Source organism: Mytilus trossulus, chromosome 13 (genome assembly GCF_036588685.1).
Source record: "Mytilus trossulus isolate FHL-02 chromosome 13, PNRI_Mtr1.1.1.hap1, whole genome shotgun sequence".
Taxonomy (NCBI): Eukaryota; Metazoa; Mollusca; class Bivalvia; order Mytilida; family Mytilidae; genus Mytilus; species Mytilus trossulus.
In genome coordinates this window covers 42,915,835-42,937,949 of record NC_086385.1, presented here as the reverse complement: position 1 = coordinate 42,937,949, position 22,115 = coordinate 42,915,835, and the positions used below count along the sequence as shown (strand labels likewise).

Below are 22,115 nucleotides of genomic sequence, written 5' to 3'. Positions count from 1 at the left end.
ACATACTCATGTTGTCTGGGAAACAACAAAACAAAACAAGACAAAACAAACCCCATCCATCTTTATACACACAGACATACTTATTTGAGCGAGAATTTGAAGTATATTATTGCATATATATCATAAAGTGGCCAGCCAACTGTTCTTCTTACCCCCAAAAATTTGAGTGAAAAAAACATTGATAAACTTAAATTTCCGGCTACTCGAATCCCACGGGCTTTGTTTTGTTTATTACTAGTTTACCATGTTTTCGAACCTCATTTTACAAACTTATGAATATCTAAAGGAAATCTTGGAGTAACTTATGACTCTGGGTCATTGTTCGACTGTGCATAGATGGGAACTTTAGGGAGCTACCATTTGATTTTTATGGGGGGGCTAGGATGAAATTTGAAAAAAATAGGCAGGACAGGAGTTTTGAGTAAAAAAAAAAAGGCAGGATGAGCAACTTGGTAAAAAAAAAGACAGGATGACAATTTGTGTAAAAAAAGTCAGGATAAACTAGTAAAAAAAAGGCAGGATCGAATAGAGTAAAAAATAAAAAAGGCAGGACAGAGATTACATCTAAAAAAAAAAGCAGGACAAAATTTTTCATCCTAGCCCCCCCATAAAAATCAAATGGTAGCTCCCTTAGTATTGTATGTTCCGTATCTCCCTCCTTTAGTTTGCTTGGCCTTCCGTCGAATAAAACCGTATTTGGCCGAAGATTACCGAACGCTTCAAGGAAATCGAAACTGTAAACAGGAAGTAGCGACTTCCTGTTTCTTTTCCTACTTTCGTTTCTCGAAACGTAGTTGTCCATTTGTAAAACAAAGAACAGAGACATTGTTTATAGTAAGTTTTTATATATTTTGTAAAAGTGAGTTATTATTAACCACTTGCAAAACATGCACAAGTCTGTAAAAATTCCTGAAATACATATAAATAGTTAAAATACTAGATATAAATATTTTATGTGCACAAACTCATTTAGTCCGAGATTACTCTGACGTCCATCGGCTGTTATGCCAGACAAGCTGGGGCCGTGGCCGTTGGACGTCAGAGTAATCTCGGACTAAAACTCATTAACAATAAAATGATAAATGGTTTAGACATATGGCATTACATATAATTATATCAAAACTAACATGGTATACGTAAAATGAAAGGTTACATGTATAACAGGAGGGTTGGGTGGCTTTATGTCACCAAACCCTGCTGATTACTGAAATGTCTGATATTGCCACAAACTACAGACTGCCAGACTGAAGAAGGATGCGACAAGTGATGTACTTTTGTGTTATGTTGCAATCAGACTGGTTCTTCCTCGTTGTACTGAGACGTATGATATAAGCAAATAATTCTTATATCATTTGCATATCTATAAATACTTTAATTGGATTGGTTAAGTAGAATTTTTCTCTTGGTTTACACTTCGATAAACCATGTTTCCGAAACTACTTTTGTAATCTATTCATGCGCGATACATATTCTTGCAGGGATACTGGGATTTTCAGCATGTTGAGATTATAAAACAATTGCATAACAGTTGTTTTTATTCTAATGCATATATAACCAAAAAAAAAAAGAAATAAAATAAATGCACTCAAGCTTCGAAAATGTATAAAAATAAGATTTAAATAAAATTCCGGGAAATTTCACGAATGATTTGGCGAATTTACGTCATAGCAAAACAAGACGTCATACGATTGAAAACTTTCAGACGGAATATTATTTTGTTACATGTACGCTCTAAATTCGGGTAGTAGCTAATTAAAATGAAGTTTTTGAGGTAGGTGCTAGTTCATTTTTCATTCTGTTGCATTTATCGAACATTTAAGTTTTTTAGAAAGTCAAGATGGCGCCGTACTCCTTAGTTACGACATGTCATTGTGCTTCTGTACTTCTGATGGTACATATAGTAGCCATCAAAGTAATAATGTAAATTAATAATCGCGTATGTTTGACTGAAGAATTATAAGGATTAAACACATTTTTTCTAGAGGTTATTGATGTGTAAACCGGGTCTCTAACTCACAAACTTGACATAAAAGTCCTTCGGACTTTTATTCAGTTTGTGAGTTAACCGCCCCGGTTTACACATCAATAACCTCTAGAAAAAATGTGTTTAATCCTATATGAGACTCTAATTTCAATCAACATGATCAGTTTTACATACTTTATTATCACAATCATGACAATGTGAAATATAACAACTGAGACTATTTTTTTTTATAGTAGTCTCAGATAACAATTAAAGTGTAAAAACAAGTGTAACAGTTTACAGTATAAAAATAAATCTGAATAAATATTCAACAATTATCTCAAAATGTAGTAGTAAACACAGGTAGTTCTGGCAAGGACTACAGCATTCACGACCCTATTGGATAATCAACTGCGAGAACACGCTGTGGTAGTTAGCAAATGTTAATTCTAATGCAATTTGGATGTAACAATTTTTTTCATTGGCTAACAGTTGCCGTCAAATCCACAGTTGACCAGGCTTAACTAAGGAGAGACCCGCCATTTTGAATTGATGAATCAACAAATGTTCGATTACTACTATATAATCAAAAATAAAACAACACCTACCTCGAATTTGCCTTTTTCATGTAATTTTATCCAAATTTGAAGCGTACAGGTAACGAAATAACCTCCAGTTTGTAAATTTTCGTTTGTATGACGTCACGTTTAGCCATGACGTCTTTGTGCCAAAATTGTTCATGAAGTTTTGCGGAATTTTTTTTATTTGACAAATTCAGACATTTTTTCAAGTTTTATCATATTTTTTTCTTTTTGTAATGCATTAGAATCGGAATAACAGTACTGTAGTTGAAGAGTTGCCACCGTCAATTTTGATTTGACGGTCGCAAATCTCCGTTTTACTGTCTCCGCTCCGCGTCGCCAGTAAAACTGCATTTGCGACCGTCAAATCTACAATTGACGGTGGCAACTCTTCAACTACAGTACTGTTATTCCTTAAATATTCAGCTACATTTTAAATGGTTTCCTAAAGTTTTAAAGTGTAAATAATAAACCTAAGATTGCTTGAAACTTGTTCAAAAGAGTGAAAAGTCTACATTTATTGGTCGGATTAATGATAAATCCAAGTACATGTATAATAAACCAATGGCAGATTAATGATAAAATAACATATCTAATATCATGCTAGAATAAAAAGTTACATATTGATGTATCATATTAATTTATATATTTCTTAGATATGAAAGAGGAAGACAGTCTAAGTAATAATGCTGAGCTACTGTTAACCAAAAGAGATAATTTTTCATCAGTGGTAATGTTACGCTGAATTTGAAATATAACATTTATTCTATTTTCTATTTCGGAACTATCTGAAACCCTTATACATTCTACTCTCTTTTTTCCCTTCCTTACAGTGACAGAGAGAGATTTTTCAGATGAAGTACAACAAGAGGAATCAGAATCAATTGTTTGCTTAAGAAGATCTGGTTTCGATAAATTCTTGTCTATTATTTCATTTAATTTCTCAAATTGCTTAAGTTCATTTAGTGAAGGCCCTGTCTTGTATTGATTTTTCCTGCAAAGATGAAAATTTCCCTTTACTTTTGTAGCTAGATGTCGTAGCCACTTTCTTATGTAATGCACTTTTACTCTCACCTTTCTCTTTTTCAAACTCCGGTTGTTGTCTCTTAAGCTTTTCCTTCAACTTGATCTTTTCATTTTGTAATCTGTGTTATTTTAAATCTTCTTCTGTGCTTTTTAACTCCGCCCTTAAACATCTCAACTCATCCTCTTCAACATTATCTTCATTGATGGATTTGTCTAGATTTATGGCTGCCTCCATTTATTACTTCTTCTTTGCACTGCTTTGAGTTTTTTTTCTCATCCCTCATTCACGTCCAATTTCCTTTTCACCTATTTGGATCTTTTTCCAGTTTCTTCTCCTCTTTGGTTTCCCCCACATCTGTGATCTCGTACTCTGCTTGTGACTTATAATTCGATCTGAGGACTTCTAGGCGATGTCTGTCGGCCATCATCAAATTTTTAACATCAAACTTCTAACTTCAAATTTTTCTATCTGATTACTCTAAAGAATTCTAATGTCATGAATGCAATGACTAGGAAAAGGAATTCACTTTAAAACAAAAACAAATCAGTTAAGGGAGAATATCAAACAATCGGCCAAAGAGGAGTAACTAGAACATATTTTGCATCGTAATTAATAAAAAAAAAATTTAAAAACAAACTAATTGGAATGAAATTTTATCAAAATTATTATTATACACCAAATTCAGTTTGTATGTAATATCAAACTATTACACAACAATGTAAAAAAGCTTTATTTAGAGCTTATTTTCATTGTTGTCTTTTCAAAGCATGGGATAATCCATCCATTTTTAAAGGGGGGGTTACAACTTACAGCTAGACCTGAAAAAATTATGTTGTGACACAAATTGCTTCAAATTTAAGAAAAAAATAATTCCTGCTGTAATCATGGTAATATCTTTTATTTGTCTTAAGGTAGATTCATGGTATACCGCCATCTTGGATTGTACAATCACAGTACAAAATCGGTCTAGTTATTTGCTAAATCTGCAAATTTGGAGACAGATTTGCAATTCAATGGTTTATAAGACTGTTTTTTCAATTTAAAGAAAACTTGTTAATTAATTGTATTATTCAAAATATTTAAACAAATATATATTTTTTTGGTTTTAAAATCATTTGTTTTCAAAATGATCCATTTAAGGGGAGATAACTCTTTTAGTACAAAATATATACTGGGCTAATAGGGAATTTTTTTATTTTTACTTGTAGCAAGAAAACCATTTCAGTACACCATGTTTTCTTTTTATTTTTTTTAAACATATTATGAAACCTTTCTTCTCACAATTTATTTCAAAATTCTATCTCATAGATTTTTTTTTATGCACACTAATGTGTTTTTTCATGAACAAACTAACCAAATTTTGGCAATTTTCAACTCCTCATAGCTTGAAAACATTGTGACCCATACTTTTTATTAAATTTTTGAAAAGAGCATAGTAAAATCTTCGTTTTGGCAAATTATAAAAAAATTCTGTCTCAAAAAATATATACTTGTGATCTACCTTAAACATGTGACTTACAAAACTTATGTTGTTGGCAACAAATAGAAATAAAATTATAACCTACATGTACCTACCCAACTCTAGATTTGCAAGGCATATATTTTATGTATTTATAAGGCCAATAAAGAAAACATGTGTTTCCACTAACGTGATGTAAAAAAAGGGGAGGAAGGTAGGCAATGTCAATTTATTATACAAATATATTTCAGCTGGTTACTACTAAGGATTCACTCTGACTTTAATAGTGCTTTTTCCCAAAAGACATAAAAACTGTTAAGCTAGGCACTACCATTTAGGGTAGGTTGGGTTATCATAAACACATGTTTTTTTTGGTTTACCTATTAGTGTGGCCAAAGGAGACAGAAAACACAGCTGTACATGTTTTTATACGCCCGTCTTTTAGATGGGACGTAGTATGGTATACATTGTACCATTGTCCGTCTGTCTGTCTGTCCCTCCGTCCGTCTGTCCGTCCGTCCCTCCGTCTGTCTGTCCGTCCATCGTCCACACTTCGGACAATAACTCAAAAACACTTTCATCAATTTCCATGAAACTTAAGTGAATTGTTTATATCTATTGACGTAAGCTCCCTTTCGTTTTTTTTTAAATTTCAGATTTAAAGTTTTGGATTTATGGGGCTTTATTCATAAAAAGGGGGGTTCGTCGTCCACACTTTGGACAATAACTCAAAAACACTTTCACCAATTTCCATGAAACTTTGGTGAATTGTTTATATAGTAATGAATTTTTATACTTAAAAAAGGGGGATTTTATGCAACTTTGGTGAAACTGAGAGCAACGAGCGTATCATGCACTAAAGCGCAGCCCTTTATTAAGCCTACCACTTATACCTGCATGATGAATGATGGTAAAAATTCTTGCCAAATGTATTTTGGTGCATTACAATAAAATGACGACCTTTTAGACAAAAAAATATCTCCTGATTTTGACAAATCAAGTTAATTCTTTTCCAAAAAATGACAGTAAACAATAATTATTTGAGACCTCTGACAAAGCACACTAAGGATATTTTGACAAATCATGTTAAAATTTAAGCCAATTCGATACTATCAGGTGGGTGAAAATTACTGTTTTTAAAGTTTAATGTCTAATGGTAACAGCATATTACTATCCGAATTGAGTTAACAGATGGATGAGGGGGGGGGGGGGGGGGGGAAAGACCTTTATCAGGACTCTGGGAACTGCTGTTTTTAAGCTCAGGATTTCCAGATTGACCTTTTTGGGATCCAGGAATTCTTTTTTCAGATTACTGGATATCAGGATTTAATATTTTAAATTTGTGACCTCGGGATATTGTTCTTTTCAGCCCGGAATTTCAGGATCAGGACCCCTCCTATCCACCCCATTGAATGAATTTCAATCTTTTAATTTCTTCTCTTTTTTACAGATGTTTCCAGCAGTTTGTCACCAATTTGTCAATGCCATGGGCAAGGACACTCTTATTCCATCCTCCAGTTTAGAAGAGTCCACGAGAATTTCACCTTTTAATGTTGTGGCAAAGAGACGAAAACGAAGATGGATATTCTTCCACAAAATTGAGTATTCAACGTATGACTTTCCAGTAAGGATCAGATTCTTTTGCATGTATAATTTATAATCACTCAACAATATTGAAAAAAAATCAATCTCTTCTCTTCCTCAACTTAAGACACAATCAGTAAACTATTGTCTCCTCACATGGGACAGGCGGAGTAAAACATCTTTTTTTCTTTTTTTTTCTATGAATATCTGGTTACTGTACCAGTTATATTTGTGTTTGACCTAGCTAATTTCCCTCCTAAAGTACACTACATTTCTGCAAAAAAAAATTCACTTTGACTTTCATTATTATTACTTTTGGGGTTTATGTAATAATCTGGATTGGGGTTTACAGAATAGAGAATAGCGGGCAAAAATTATGAAGAATAGAGAAAAATGTTTGAAGATTATAAAGAATAGATAAAAAGGACCCAAACTTTAATGAATATAGAAATAGAAATGGGGTGCTAAAAAATTAGGATTAATGAGCAAAAACTATAAAGAATAAATAAAAAAGGACCCAAACTAAGTGTATACTATCATGACTCTAAAGAATAAAGAAAAATGGGGTGCTAAAATATAAAGAATAAAGAGTATTGGGGTTCTAAAATATAAAGAATAAATAAAATGGCCTAATTATCTATAAAAAAAAACCCAATAAGGTAGAAGCCACTATCCAGAGTTTTTTTTCCAGACCCCCATGGTTAAGTAATGGTTTCCTATATGGTTTTAATTTATATTTATATAGATGGAATAGTCATGGGAAAGGAAAAGCACACTACATGTATTCTGAGTGGATTGAGTCTCCAAAACACATTTTATGAGAAAATTGTCTTGAAATAGGACTGTACCATGAATATTCAGTTGACAGAACAAGCATATATTTATTTTTTTGGAGGGGGGGTGGTCTTTTTCTCCCTATTTCTTATATTTTGCTATAATATAACATTTTCCTAGGAAATAATTAAATAAATATATAGTTATAAGTAGATGAAATTAATTTTTAAGGTGTAACGACAAGTTATTCACTAAAAGAGAAGCCTTTTATGTCCCTCTTTGGAACGCGGCGTAAATTAAATTTTTATGTAAGGACTTATTGAAACCTCCTTGGAGACAGTAAACTTTTATATGGATTGTTCATTCTGCTATAATGCTTCAATTACTCATTTCTTATAACATTTCTACCATAAATGAGTGAAAGTTACCCCAATATTTTTATTTATTGGCCTGAAAAGATGAAATTTTGAGGAAATGAGAGGTATAAATTGACCCAAAGAGACCTTATAAAGAAGACAAAGAGGTTTATTAGTGGTATTTTATCTTCCTAAAATCATCTTAAGTATCATTTTCAACTGTTTGTAGGCAGATAAGATAGATATTTGATCATTTATTGGTTCACACTCTATTCTATCTTGATGCGGCTTGGTTTGGATTTGTCGAAGAAATTTTGCTCGAATCGCTGTAGATGTCGTCTTTCATTATTCTAGATTTTTCTCAAACTATTGAACTGATTATGACAAAACTTGACAGAAATGCTTGAAATAACCAGTATTACAAAGGGAAAAAGTCACATTCAGTTTATTGAACAAAAAGGTCTTCTTTAGGTGTAATACCACCAAATCATGGTACATCACATCCGGTTGCATACGAAAGTAGGTCTAAAAAAATATTCCCTTGAATTTGACCGTTGTAGGTAATTAATCCTACATTTTATTGCAGTAAAACTATTTCTGTGTCATAAACATATGTCTTGGGTATTTTCTGCACAATTTTTTGAAAAGTGCAAATTTAACAAAGACTAATAGGGGAAAATCAATGGTGGCATTACACCTTAAAAAATGTATAAGCAATATAGAATAATGACTAACAAAAATATGAAGGATAGAAAATAAAATAAAATACTTACATTATAAACATTCTTATTTCTAATTTACAGCTTTATGACCTTCTCAACAGCAATGCTGTGTTTGAGTCAAAACTGGAGGAGACAGCATTCTGCTCTTACAACCCAGAGAGCACTTACTCACTTAGTGGTAAATTTGGAGTAGACATCATGAAAGACTTGATGGATGCCAATCTAAGTGCTAGCGATAAAGTTACTATCAGCGCCAAACTTGGAGAAGTGAACTTGGTACAGGTGGCTGATCCAGATAATTTTATGAGTGAACTCATGACAAGGTTTGAATATATATATGAAAATTTTTATAAACTCTGCTTGTAAGACAGCTTGTTTTTTCACAGTGCACTTTTTGAGACTATAAATTCAAATTAAAAAAAAATTACCTTCTCTCGAGCTCTCTTGACAAGATTTTTACAGTGCAGTGAATAACCATTGGGACATGCTATATCAAAATTAAAGAAAATTCTACAAGTTCTAACTCAAAATATGAACAATTTTATGTTTATGGTGTTAAAAATTTAGTTTAACATCTTCAGTCTGATACTTATATTTTATAGAATCGCAAAATATATTTTTGCTGTTGTATATTGGGATGGTTAGGATTGATTTTGGGGTGTTATGGCTCAAACCTTTTAGAAATTGCGGGCAAAAAAGGGGGAAAACAAAGGTTTCCTGTTTAATGGACTATAAAACAATTTCAAAGCAGTGTTATAGGGAGGAAATACAATCATATTTAAAGTACAATGTATTTAAATGTGTATCTATGGTTGCAAGAAGAAATAAGAATAAGAAATAGTGGGATAGGACAATTTTTACTCATTTCAGATTTCAGATATAAAAAGAAAATTTCTTCAAATATAATAAGAAATAGTGGGATGGGACAATTTTTTCTCATTTCAGATTTCAGATATAAAAAGAAAATTTCTTCAAATATATTTTTTTTGAAAGAGGTGGAGAGGAGGAAATTTAATCATTACCATTGGCTAGCAAAGATGAATATCTTATCAATTTATTTCAACGTTTTTTCTGTGATTTATTTTCAATGACGATAATATTTTTTTCTATTTAAGGAAACTTAACATGAACCATCCATTAGTGAAGCAGATTCGTAAATCAAAAGATACCGTTCTGTGTGTAATCAGAGGTGTTATACAGACAACAGATAATGCAGAGATCAAACGTATTCAAGATAAAGATCTGAAAGAAACAATGAGTGAAAAGGTAAAAACACATGTACACATGTTAAGGTTTGTCTGCACAATTTTTATCAACCAAAGTTAATATCTGAAAAAAATCTGCTCATTTAAATGATGAAGAAAGGCATGTACAATGTAGCTCTATCATGTATATTAACCATTTTGAGGAAGATTACTCATACAATTAAATTCAGGAGTTATGGTCCTTGATAGATTGGAAAATTAAACTTTATTTTGTTTCTGTGCCTTTAAACTTTTCAAGTTTTGATATATTGTTACAACAAATGGAAGTTTTTAATGACCTTGGCTGGCTATACAGCCCTTGCTAGTTACCAAAAATTTACAATGAAGGTGAAGGTCAAGGATGATATTGATAATCATCATTCTTACTGGTCAGGAGTGATGGTCCTTGATAAATTTGAAAACGACACTTTATGTCATTTCTATGAAAAAAACTTATGAACTATTATACAGTGACTACTTTTCAAGTTTGAATACCATATGGATTCTTTTATTTTCCTGGGTACCAATTTTTCTTGGATTGAAGAATTATTTTGATATCAATATTTTTTATTGATTGGTTTTAACACCTGTGACTTTCAACACTAATTATACTGTTTTACATTGTGGTCAGTTTTTATTGGTAGAGGAAGCAGGAATGCCGTGTGAAAACCACCAACCTGCAGTAGGAAAAGAAAAAATATTTCATTTGATTTCAAGAATTGGTTGAAGTCGAAGCAACATGCAAACTTTTAGATTTTTTTTTAATTTGTTTAACATTTAATTTAATTTAATTGGTACTCATGAAAGTCACAAAACTAGTACCCAATAAACAAAAATGAGACCAAGTTTGATGTTGACTTAAAATTTTTCACTTTAAATACCATTGAAGACATAAGATCCTTGATAGATTGGAAACTAGGCACAGAGCATGGCAAGGCATGCCTTTGAATTCTTCAAGTTCATTGGTACTAGCTGCCCTCTTAGACTTAAATTCAACAATTGATACCTTCAAAATACAGAAAAAACAATAAGGGTCAACCTGACAGTTGCACATTTTATATTAAAAACATTTTCATTGGCTAGAACTTAACATCAAATCAACAGTTGACACATGGATTTTAAAGGAGTGAGCAGTAGTATTTGTTAATGGTATTAACAAATGTTTCACTGACAGGATATAATGGAAATCACCTAACCTATCTACCAAAAAAACTCTATAAAATTTTTGTCACAAGTATTTCTATGTGAAAACATAAAAAATCACGAACCAGTCTTCTCCTTTATAAGTGTTTCTCCAAACTGGATTTTGAATCCCATATTTTCACTATATATGGCTTTATAGATGTAAAATTGTACTAGTTTTTTGTTACAAATTTTCAATGATGAACACTGTTTATACCTAAGCATTTGATTTATCAAATTAGCATTTCAACATATTTATTCAGTGTCAACAGATTAAGCAAGTAAGACATTTCAGTGTGTCCACTCTTGCTAAGTATTCAAAGTATACAAGCATGTTGAATATCACTGTTTCATCTTAAAGTTTATATTCTTATAGAATTATAAGTGTTAGTTGGCAGAAATAATTTAAATTGTATATTAAATTAACTTTGTTTTTACTAGTTTGTCCAGCTTTAATATAGATCTGTGCAAAAACATATTCTACCAAAGTATTATAATAATAATAGTTCTTGGCCTGATATTCATAAGCTTTTGTATTTTTCTTCAAGTGTTTTCTAAGTACTTTTCTCACTATCGAAATATGTAGTTTGTATATACGAACTCTGCATGGACTATTAGTTCTCATATATTTTCATAACTTTGCACTTCAAACAGTATATATTTATGTCTATATGTCTATCCATGATTAATGTTAATTTATTAATTTTGCCGTAAAATTTTGATAATAATTTATTAACTAGATATATATAAATTAATTTTAAGAGCCTAAATAAGAAGTTAAAGAACCAATTCCTTTGCTTTCACCAAGATGTTTAATTATGATAAATGTTTTTGATAATTTTCTGCATTCATGGCATTTATCATGCTTTTCCCTAACAAATGGTCAATTTTTTTTGAAAGAATCTACGAACATACTTAAAAATATATAGCTTATATATATTTTTTTTTTATAACTTCAACTACTCACAATATATATTTTCTCATAACCTGTGCATTTGTTATATTAGATAATTATGTTTGATTATCTTAATGGTAAACTTATTTTTTTGATATTACATGTACTGATATGGTATATAATATTTTCAAATATGTAAAATTGTATGTATAATACTAACAAAAACTAACAGTTGTATATATATGTTATTTACTAATGTTAACGAGGCCGGGCTAAGGTACCGGTACTTGATGTTTTAAAACTAACAAATGTACAGATTTCAATAAAATATGATAAATTAAAAAAAAATGTTTTTTTTTCGAAAGAACCCCCTTAGAATTATTGAAATCTGTATATTCTTTTGCATTAACTAATATATCTTGGGTATAAATTAGATGCATCTATTCAGCTAATACCCTCATGTACTCATACTTTATTTTGTCTTTATGATATTTACCAGGTTACAAAAGAGGGAGGTAATGAAAGTGGCGAATTCTCTGAGAACATGAAAAAAGATATCACACTAGAAAAAGGAACAACACTGGCCTACAAAGTCTGGGAACTGAAAATAAATGCTGAGAATGGTGCAATAGAACCCATCATGACAGCAGAATTAGAGGGAGGATTTCATCACTCAACCATGGATGATATAAGTAATTATAATCACTGTAGATTCATTTATTTTCTTGGATACAAAGTTTTGTGGTTTGCAGATAAGTTGCAGTTTCATAGATATTTAAGGTGGTACCTAACACTTTTACTAAAATTAATTTGGCTCGTTTAATTTTAATAAAATTTTGATAAAGTATTCACTTTGACCCTTTATAAATTATAAAAATTTCAAAAATTTTGAACCAACCGTTCTGTCAGAAAAATTACACTGGTTATTTAGCAGTTTGACAAACACCAATTTTGATCATTGATAAGCTTGATATTCCCTTTACAACACAACATAATTAAAACGTTTAGCTGATTTGACAGAGTTATCTCCCTGAAGTGTTAGGTACCACCTTAATTTCATTGTTGTGGCAAAGACGGCATACATTCCTTTAGAAAGTTCATAATTTGTTAAACATTTAAAATTGTGGTTCCTCGACCATCTGTTCCGATGGAATCCATTAAAATTGGTATCCAAGGAATAATAATGAATTCACAGTATATAGATGTAAGAAGATGTGGTATGAGTGCCAAAGAGACAACTCTCTATCCAATTCACAATTTGTAAAAGTAAACCATTATAGGTGAAATATAAAAAAGAAGATGTGGTATGATTGCCAATGATACAACTATCCACAAAAGACAAAAATGACACATACATTAACAACTAAAGGTCACTGTACAGCCTTCAACAATTAGCAAAGCAAAGTATGCTTTTCAACATGGAGCCTTGGCTCACATCGAACAGCACTATCTATGAAGGGAGTTGTTACGTATTATTCAATGAGACAGCATCCTGAAAACACAGAGAATCTAAGATACAGGTCAACATTATTATTCATGTTCTTAAACGTAAAAACTTATTGAGAAACAAATCATGTCTTCATGCTTTTTTTACTTTGTTTACAAGAGGGTCATCATATGATAAATAACAGTAAAATAATCTTGTCAAATGACTTTAAAAGTAATTTTTAATATGAGGCAGGCATTACCTTTGAATGGGGACGAAGTCTATGATTTTTTTTTTAAATCAACAATGATCAACAATGTTAAAAAGAGAAACGCAAATACCGTAACGTTACCGATTTTGGTCCTGTTCTTAGGGATTTTAGTTGTGACGTTATTTAAATTATGACGTCACATTCAATGTTAACAAAGAAATGGTATCATCAGGTAACGTTTTTTAAAAACAAACATTTTTATGCCCCACCTACGATAGTAGAGTGGCATTATGTTTTCTGGTCTGTGCATCCATTCGTCCTTTCGTTCATCTGTCCGTCTGTTCGTTCGTCCGTCTGTTACACTTCAGGTTAAAGTTTTTGGTCAAGGTAGTTTTTGATGAAGTTGAAGTCCAATCAACTTGAAACTTAGTATACATGGTCCCTTTGATAAGATCATTTTAATTTTAATGCCAAATTAGAGAATTTATTCCAATTTTACAGTCCAGTAAACAAAGAAAATGATAGTGCTAGTGGGGCATCTGTGTACTGTGGACACATTCTTGTTTTTAAATGAATTAGTATTAGTTCCTTTCTTAGACTGATAAATATACATTTTATTCAAAGTCTCATGTAAACAAGACTGGAAACGGAAGTAGATTTCTGCTCAGATCTGGAAATTCAAAAACGTGACAAAAAAAAATGAATTTTGAAAAAAATTGAATTTTCGGTTCATTAGTACATTGAAAAATTTTCCCGATTTTTTTTTTTATTGAATTTTCTACTGTAATAGAGGACTTCCCTTCCATTATAGATGACCCTTAAAAAAATTGGCATCATAAATCAAATTGAACTGACCAATGAAGTACTTAGATCAAAGGATCCATATGTTGATTTAGATAACCAACAATAAACCACTAATAAATTCTGCAAACATGTATTCTTCGTTGGAGTCATGATAGTTAAAACTTATTAGCATGAAAATCAAGGCGATAAACAGGAAATGGCCACTAGTGGATATTTATCACAAAGGGATATACTCAAACTCAAACTGCACAACTAGCACAAATGTCACCTCTCTTTTACAGTACATGTATGAATGTAGAATAAACACAAATTGTCTTCAGGAATGTACAGGTGTCTATACAGAAAGTTAAGCTCTTATTCATTAGGGGTTATTTATTCCAGGTTTTTTTTTTCATGTCAAGCTTGTTTTAACTAAAACTAAAACAAAGGATTATGGGTATTTTTCAGATACTGATGGTGATGAGTCTTCTACGAGCCCAACAGAACAAGAAGAAACCTCTGTACTCCAACATCTAGAGGAGCAACTGCAGCCTTTATTTGACCTCCCTGAAGCTGAAGGTCAACTGTTGAAATTGTCTTTACTCAAACTCATGACATGTCATAGTGATGTTGTCCTGCTTTCCAAACTGGTAATGTTAAATTTAAGCGGCATCAGTTAGAATTTCATCTTTATATAAATGCAGTGTTCAGGCTAGGATTTGAAAATATAGGGTGCATTTTTAAAAAAGGGCACTAAGGCGTGTTCTCACAGAAAAATATCAAATACTAAATATAACCACATACTGACATATTTTAATGTGGCCTGTAAAAACGGCTGCACTATCTGATGAAAATCTTGCCATCTCTTGAATTGAAAGTTCACGGCTACTTTTTAATTCATCTGTTATAGCTTCAGTTATGTTATCTGCTTTTGCATTTGGCAATTCAATGTCTGTTAAGAATCCATTTTGAACTTTACCATCCTAGCTAATGTAACGTGTATAAATAGCTAAATGCTTAATTGTCCTGTTATCGGTAACTTTATCTACCATTGAATCATAACATGGAATTGCTTTTATATCATCCAACAGCAAAAGGCAGAGGGACTCAAAATTTTTCGGGGACCGGGCGTGGCGCCCTTCCATTTCATGCTAGCTCAAACACTGAAATGAATATCAATACATCTGTTAACCCATTTCATATTGATCAAGTCTCTATGGTAAATCTGTATCTGTCTGTAAATAGAGATATGCTAAGAATATCTACAAAACCGACCAAAATTCATCTTTTGCCTTAATTGTATTTGAATGTTTCAAAATTTTGAATGTTTCAAAATCAATCAAAGTCTTATATATGTACATGTATGCTTAGCCTTGCATAGGGTCGATTTCTATCTGACTCTTATCATTTTTTTGCATTGACACAATGTGAAGTGACCAATAATCAATCAATCATGCTTTCCTACATACATTTAAGGTGGTACCTACCACTACAGGGAGATAACTCTGTAAAATCAGCTAAACGTTTTAATTACATTGTGTTTTTTTATTGAGCTTCTCTATGATCAAAATATATGTTTGTCAAACTGCTATATAACCAGTGTATTTTTTTCTAATAAAAAGGTTGGTTTAAATTATTTTAAATTTTTATATTTTTTTCAGAGGGTTAAAGTAAATACTTTTTCCAATTTTTATGAAAATTAAACGAGCCAAATTAATTTTAGTGAAAGTGTTGGGTACCACCTTAAAGAGATTGCAGTTCTTTTCTGAAATTGTAATTAACAATCTCACCATTTGTCCATTTTTTTACAATTGCAATAATAAATGCATCCAAAAATTTCTGAAATAACTTTTAACCATTTAGATTTTCCAGAAACTTTTGTATGGGATATTTGAGTGGGTTTACCTGGAAAAATTTGAGTTTCAGTAGAATATTTTAGATATTAAAGATGTGTTTATATGAATAACAACCTGGAAGTCTAAGAAGTATATCCATTTATAGACATTTTTACCAATTTTAGGTTGTACCAAACATTTTAATTTGGCTCGTTTAATTTTCATTAAATTTTGACAAAATGTTAACTAAGACCATTAAACAAATACACAAAAATTTCAAAAAACTTGAACCACACACTTTCGTGGAAAAAAGTCATTGGATATTAAGAAGTTTGACAAACAATAATTTTGATCATTGAGAAGCTTAATATTTTCCTTAACAATACAATGTGATTTAAAAGTTTATCTGATTTTTACAGAGTTATCTCCCTGTAGTGTTATGTACAACCTTAATTTAACTTAATTCATATTTTTATTTAATTCTTTAAAGCTTGTCCAAGCAGAAACAGGTACCTTAAAAGAAGAGAAAGAAAAATATAATGAGCTAATTGTCAATAAAGCTGAAACATGGACAGTGGCTACATCTGCAGGGATTAAAACTGAGGTAAAATCTAATTGCAAATTATGTAACATTGTATTCCTGCATCTATGTTTTCATTTTATATTTCTGCAAACAAAATCTACTTCTTCATGACAAAGCAAGATAATGGTAATATTTTTTATGTAACCAAAGTCTAGATTTATACATGTTATTTTCAAACAAAACAAGACATTCTTAAAATGGCATATCAACTCCACAATAAGTCAAAAGTCAATTTTACCCTTGTTTCAATGTAAAACACAGTACAAAAATAATCCAGGCTAAAACTTAAGACTGGATGATCCATTATCTATTTGATCTGTAAAAATAAGGTATCACATATGGAGTTGTAAAACACAGTGAGCCTGGGGTTAAGCCTTAAGGAATAGTATCCCTCTCACACAGTTTTAAGAATACATTTGAACTTTGTCTCCTAGAATTCTATAATATCAATGTTTTGAATAAACTTAATATTTTTTCTAACATTCTCTGATCAAATTAAACAGAAAGATTAATATTTGGCCAGCAGTATAGCACTTTTCAGATCTGCTACACACCTGTTTCCTGTTTGCAGCTACTTTTGATTTTTTTGTAAATATTTGATTTTTTTAATATAAAAACAAATGAAATTATATTGATCATAGAATTTTGCATTCTTTCTCTCTTTCTTGTGCAACTACTTATCGGTAAACTTGATTTCATGATGAGTTTCATAAAAAAATATATTAAGCCATTTATAATTTTAATGTGTTCATTGTGAAAAGGGAGAAAATTCAGATCATTTTGACAGTTTTGTCTCCAACCTTGAAAGTCTGTACTTAATAAAAAATTAGGTATTCTATGTAGTTTCCATTGCATTATTTAACATGTATTTATTCAGAAAGGTAAGTTTAGTGTAAAGCCCAGTTTAAGGATATTTATACCACATTTGAATGGTTTCACATTTTATGAAATAATTAGTCTGCCGCATTTGACAGAAAATTATTTTTCCATTTGGAATTGATTTTAGTTTGATCGTTCCTTCTTATTTTTTAAATTTACAGGGGGAGAATTTAGTATATGAAGGGGAGATAACTCCAATCTTAGCTGCTGTTGCTCACCTGGTGGATGCCATGCATGATGTGGAAACACAAGATCTTGAGAAACTTTGTCAGTGTAATGAAGATCAGCTAAAAGCATTAACAAAAATTGTAAGTATACATCCTGGATTTTATTAGCTCACCTGTTCCGAAGGGACAAGTGAGCTTATGCCATCACTTGGGGTCCGTCGTTGTCCGTCGTCTGTCGTCGTCTGTCGTCGTCGTCTGTCGTCGTCCTCTGTCGTCGTCGTCTGTCTTCGTAAACTAATTCAAGAATCTTCTCCTCTGAAACTACTGGGGCAAATACTTTCAAACTTTAACTGAATGTTCCTTAGGGTATCTAATTTATAAATTGTATCGGAAGTTTTGATCTATCAACAAACATGGTCGCCATTGCTAAAAATAGAACATAGGGGTCAAATGCAGTTTTTGGCTTATAACTCAAAAACCAAAGCATTTAGAGCAAATCTGACATGGGGTAATATTGTTTATCAGGTCAAGATCTATCTGCCTGAAATTTTCAGATGAATCAGACAACCTGTTGTTGGGTTGCTGCCCCTGAATTGGTAATTTTAAGGAAATTTTGCTGTTTTTGGTTATTATCTTGAATATTATTATAGATAGAGATAAACTGTAAACAGGAATAATGTTCAGCAAAGTAAGATTTACAAATAAGTCAACATGACGGAAATGGTCAGTTGACCCCTTTAGGAGTTATTGCCCTTTATAGTCAATTTTTAACCATTTTTCGTAAATCTTAGTAATCTTTTACAAAAATCTTCTCCTCTGAAACTGCTGGGCCAAATACTTCCAAACTTTAACTGAATGTTCCTTAGGGTATCTAGTTTGTAAATTGTATCCGAAGTTATGATCTATCAACAAACATGGTCGCCATTGCTAAAAATAGAACATAGGGGTCAAATGCAGTTTTTGGCTTATAACTCAAAAACCAAAGCATTTAGAGCAAATCTGATGTTGGGTAATATTGTTTATCAGGTCAAGATCTATCTGCTCTGAAATTTTCAGATGAATCAGACAACCAGTTGTTGGGTTGCTGCCCCTGAATTGGTAATTTTAAGGAAATTTTGCTGTTTTTGGTTATTATCTTGAATATTATTATAGATAGAGATAAACTGTAAACAGCAATAATGTTCAGCAAAGTAAGATTTACAAATAAGTCAACATGACGGAAATGGTTAGTTGACCCCTTTAGGAGTTATTGCCCTTTATAGTCAATTTTTAACCATTTTTCGTAAATCTTAGTAATCTTTTACAAAAATCTTCTCCTCTGAAACTGCTGGGCCAAATACTTCCCAACTTTAACTGAATGTTCCTTAGGGTATTTAGTTTGTAAATTGTATCCGAAGTTATAATCTATCAACAAACATGGTCGCCATTGCTAAAAATAGAACATAGGGGTCAAATGCAGTTTTTGGCTTATAACTCAAAAACCAAAGCATTTAGAGCAAATCTGACGTGGGTAATAATGTTTATCAGGTCAAGATCTATCTGCCCTGAAATTTTCAGATGAATCAGACAACCTGTTGTTGGGTTGCTGCCCCTGAATTGATAATTTTAAGGAAATTTTGCTGTTTTTGTTTATTATCTTGAATATAATTATAGATAGAAATAAACTGTAAACAGGAATAATGTTCATCAAAGTAAGATCTTCAATTAAGTCAATTTGACCAAAATTGTCAATTGACCCCTTAAGGAGTTATTGCCCTTTAAAGACTTTTTTCACAATTTGTTCATCATGTTGACTTACTTTAAAAAATCTTCTCCTTTGAAACTGCTGTATCAATTTCAGCCAAACTTAGGCTAAATGAGTTTCAGAGTATCTAGTATAAATTTTATATTTTATTTCCTTGTATGTCAAGAAACATAGCTCCTATGGCTAAAATAGAACATAGGAGAAAATGATTATTTTTTTTGGCTTTTGAAGAAAATAGGACGATCCAAAAAACATTTAAATAAATTGAAAAGCCAAAATAATCATTGATGAGAGATTTAACCAAAAGAATTAAGGTGAGCGATTCAGGCTCTTGAGAGCCTCTTGTTTAAACTTGCTTTAACCAAGACTCCTGGGTTTGATCTATAATTGTCTACTTTTTACTAATTGTTTCTTGACTTGAGAGTTATATCATTGACACTCATACAGAATCTTGTTATATCTATTTAGCAGTTAGAAAGGTATCTGAAATTAAGTAAACACCATAAAAAAAATAAAAATCAAAAACAAAATAAAAATAAAAATAAAAATAGATGGAGCTGTCAAACAAACCTGAATGAACAAAAATGTTGGGACAGGCTAAGACATGATCTAGACCATATGCAAAATTTAATCTCTGCGAAAAAGAGTATTTAATAGGGCCTCTTACATATTTGTTTTTTGTTCATTTTTATGTAAATAAATAACGCTTTAGTTTTCTCGTTTGTTTGAATTGTTTTACATATGTTATTTCAGGCCTTTTATAGCTGTATATGCAGTATGGGCTTTGCTCATTGTTGACGGCTGTAGGGTAACCTATAGCTGTTAATTTCTGTGTCACTTGATCTCTTGTAGAGAGTTGTCTCATTGGCAATCATACCATGTCTTCTTTTTTTATAGTTGAAGATAATCTTTAACCTTTGTTTTCAGTTTAAGAGTGCAGTATCTAGCAGTATGCCGATACCTCTAGACACAGAAACTTCTCCAGCAGTAGAGGATCCTGCAGATGGTATTCTCTCCGACATGAAACTCACAGTTTATAAAGACAATGGAACTATACTACCACCAGAGACAAAGACACATATCCATGAGTGTATCTACTGTATTCTTCACTGTGTCTCTTAAAATGTATCATGGGCGCTTAGAACATGAATGTGGCTATATTACTTACAAAGACAACTTTATAATTTTTTTTTTATTTTCAAATTTTTTCACAAATTTCAAAATTTTATTGGTTCCGATCATGAAAACTGCAAAATAAATACTTTTTTTTTTTACTATTTTTGTTTTTTATTTGAACAGAAACACACTAACAAACAATTTTAATATGCTATTTAGTGTTGTTTCAGATCTTAGATTTATTCTGTTTTTTGTTTGTTTGTATTTATTACAAATGCAGTAAAATCAGGGATATTAATTCTCCTTAAAATGCTAACCTAAACCGAAGAAAATATTATAGTGATTAAGAGAATGATCTGATTATACAAAGAGGTTTTTTTGTCTATTCAGCATTTTAAGCTTCTTGGTCTAGCTGTGTTGTGTGAGGTATTTTTTTTCTGATCAAAAATCTATTTTTACAATTAATTTTAGGGTAAAGATACTTAGACTTAAATGTATGGCAGCAAATGTAGTTTTTTAATTTATTGAATATAAATTATATTTAGACATACTTAAAAAAATGCTCTCTTATACTGCAACTGATGAATATTTAGTAATAATTTAATTTTGGATGTTAAGCGTCTTCTAATGGGCTGATGTTGTTTTGATTATCAGCTCATAGACATAATATTGGCATGTGACCATGACCTCATCAGGTTTTTCATGGTTTTACCCCAGTTTAAAATTATTTTTAAAAATTGAATTATCAGAAATGACTAATTTTTGTTCTGTCTATTCACAATAACCTTAAAATTGTGGTGCACACTTTAGTTATTCAGTGTGCACCACATTATGGATGTTACTACTTCATAGACAGAAAAAATATTAGGGATTCCTTAAATTATAAATAAATGTAAATTAAAATATAGATTCCACAACTACAACAAGTGTGTTACATTATTTCTCCACTCGAGACAGTTAAATTTTAATATTTAAAGCGCAAGGCTATGCCAAGCATTTTAAATAGTTAATATTTAACTGTCGAGAGTGGAGAAATATCATAATACACTACTTATAAGTGGTGGAATCTGTTTCTCTAATGATTTTTATCCTTCTTTTTCATTTAGATTTGAAGAAAGTTGTGTACTTTTTATGTGACTTCATCAGGCATGGTCGCCTTTTTTCATGACATCACAATAAGAAAAATCAGAAGAAACAAAGAAAAGTTAACGTCACAATAAAATTTCTACCAATCATTTGCTGAGAACAAATTTTTCACTAGAGATTAAAAATATTTTTCTCACATCGGTCAGGAAATGTGAAAATAGCATAAAAATTAGAGAAAAATGTATATATATAACAATTTTAAAACAACTCTTGGATAACAACATAAATGTTTTGCATGTTGATACTACCATAAATGTATAAATGAATGTTATTTATGTGTATTTTATTATTACTAGAACACACCTGTGAATTCGCAGGTCCGTGACTGAATTAAAGTTTATAACTATGCATATGCCTTATTTAGTATTGGTATTGTCATCTGATAAAGTCATGCCGATTATAAGATACACAGTTTTCTCTGCTATCAAAATCTTTCTG

At 31.2% G+C, this 22,115-nt stretch overlaps 1 protein-coding gene across 3 annotated transcripts; it reads left to right on the top strand.

The window, feature by feature from the left end:
• Window positions 1-716: 716 nt before the first annotated feature.
• LOC134694000 (uncharacterized) lies at window positions 717-20,599 on the top strand. Of its 3 annotated transcripts, XM_063554982.1 has the most exons (11): window positions 770-834; window positions 3,201-3,274; window positions 6,481-6,654; window positions 8,548-8,789; window positions 9,582-9,732; window positions 11,156-11,173; window positions 12,287-12,479; window positions 14,676-14,857; window positions 16,533-16,646; window positions 17,666-17,812; window positions 20,343-20,599. In XM_063554982.1, the coding sequence occupies exons 2-11, from the start codon at window positions 3,203-3,205 to the stop codon at window positions 20,535-20,537; spliced, it is 1,488 nt and encodes a 495-aa protein (XP_063411052.1). In that variant the 5' UTR covers window positions 770-834; window positions 3,201-3,202; the 3' UTR covers window positions 20,538-20,599. The 3 variants fall into 3 exon arrangements, with proteins under 3 accessions (XP_063411054.1, XP_063411052.1, XP_063411053.1); XM_063554984.1 differs by lacking the exon at window positions 3,201-3,274 and having other exon boundaries at window positions 717-834; XM_063554983.1 differs by lacking the exon at window positions 11,156-11,173.
• Window positions 20,600-22,115: the final 1,516 nt, after the last annotated feature.

Excerpts from the sequence above, each read along its gene's own strand:
- LOC134694000 (XM_063554982.1), top strand. The coding sequence starts at position 3,203 with ATGAAAGAGGAAGACAGTCTAAGTAATAATGCTGAGCTACTGTTAACC. Across the intron at positions 8,790-9,581 it reads ATGAGTGAACTCATGACAAG|GAAACTTAACATGAACCATC; the intron begins GTTTGAATATAT and ends TTTCTATTTAAG. Across the intron at positions 17,813-20,342 it reads TAAAAGCATTAACAAAAATT|TTTAAGAGTGCAGTATCTAG; the intron begins GTAAGTATACAT and ends CTTTGTTTTCAG.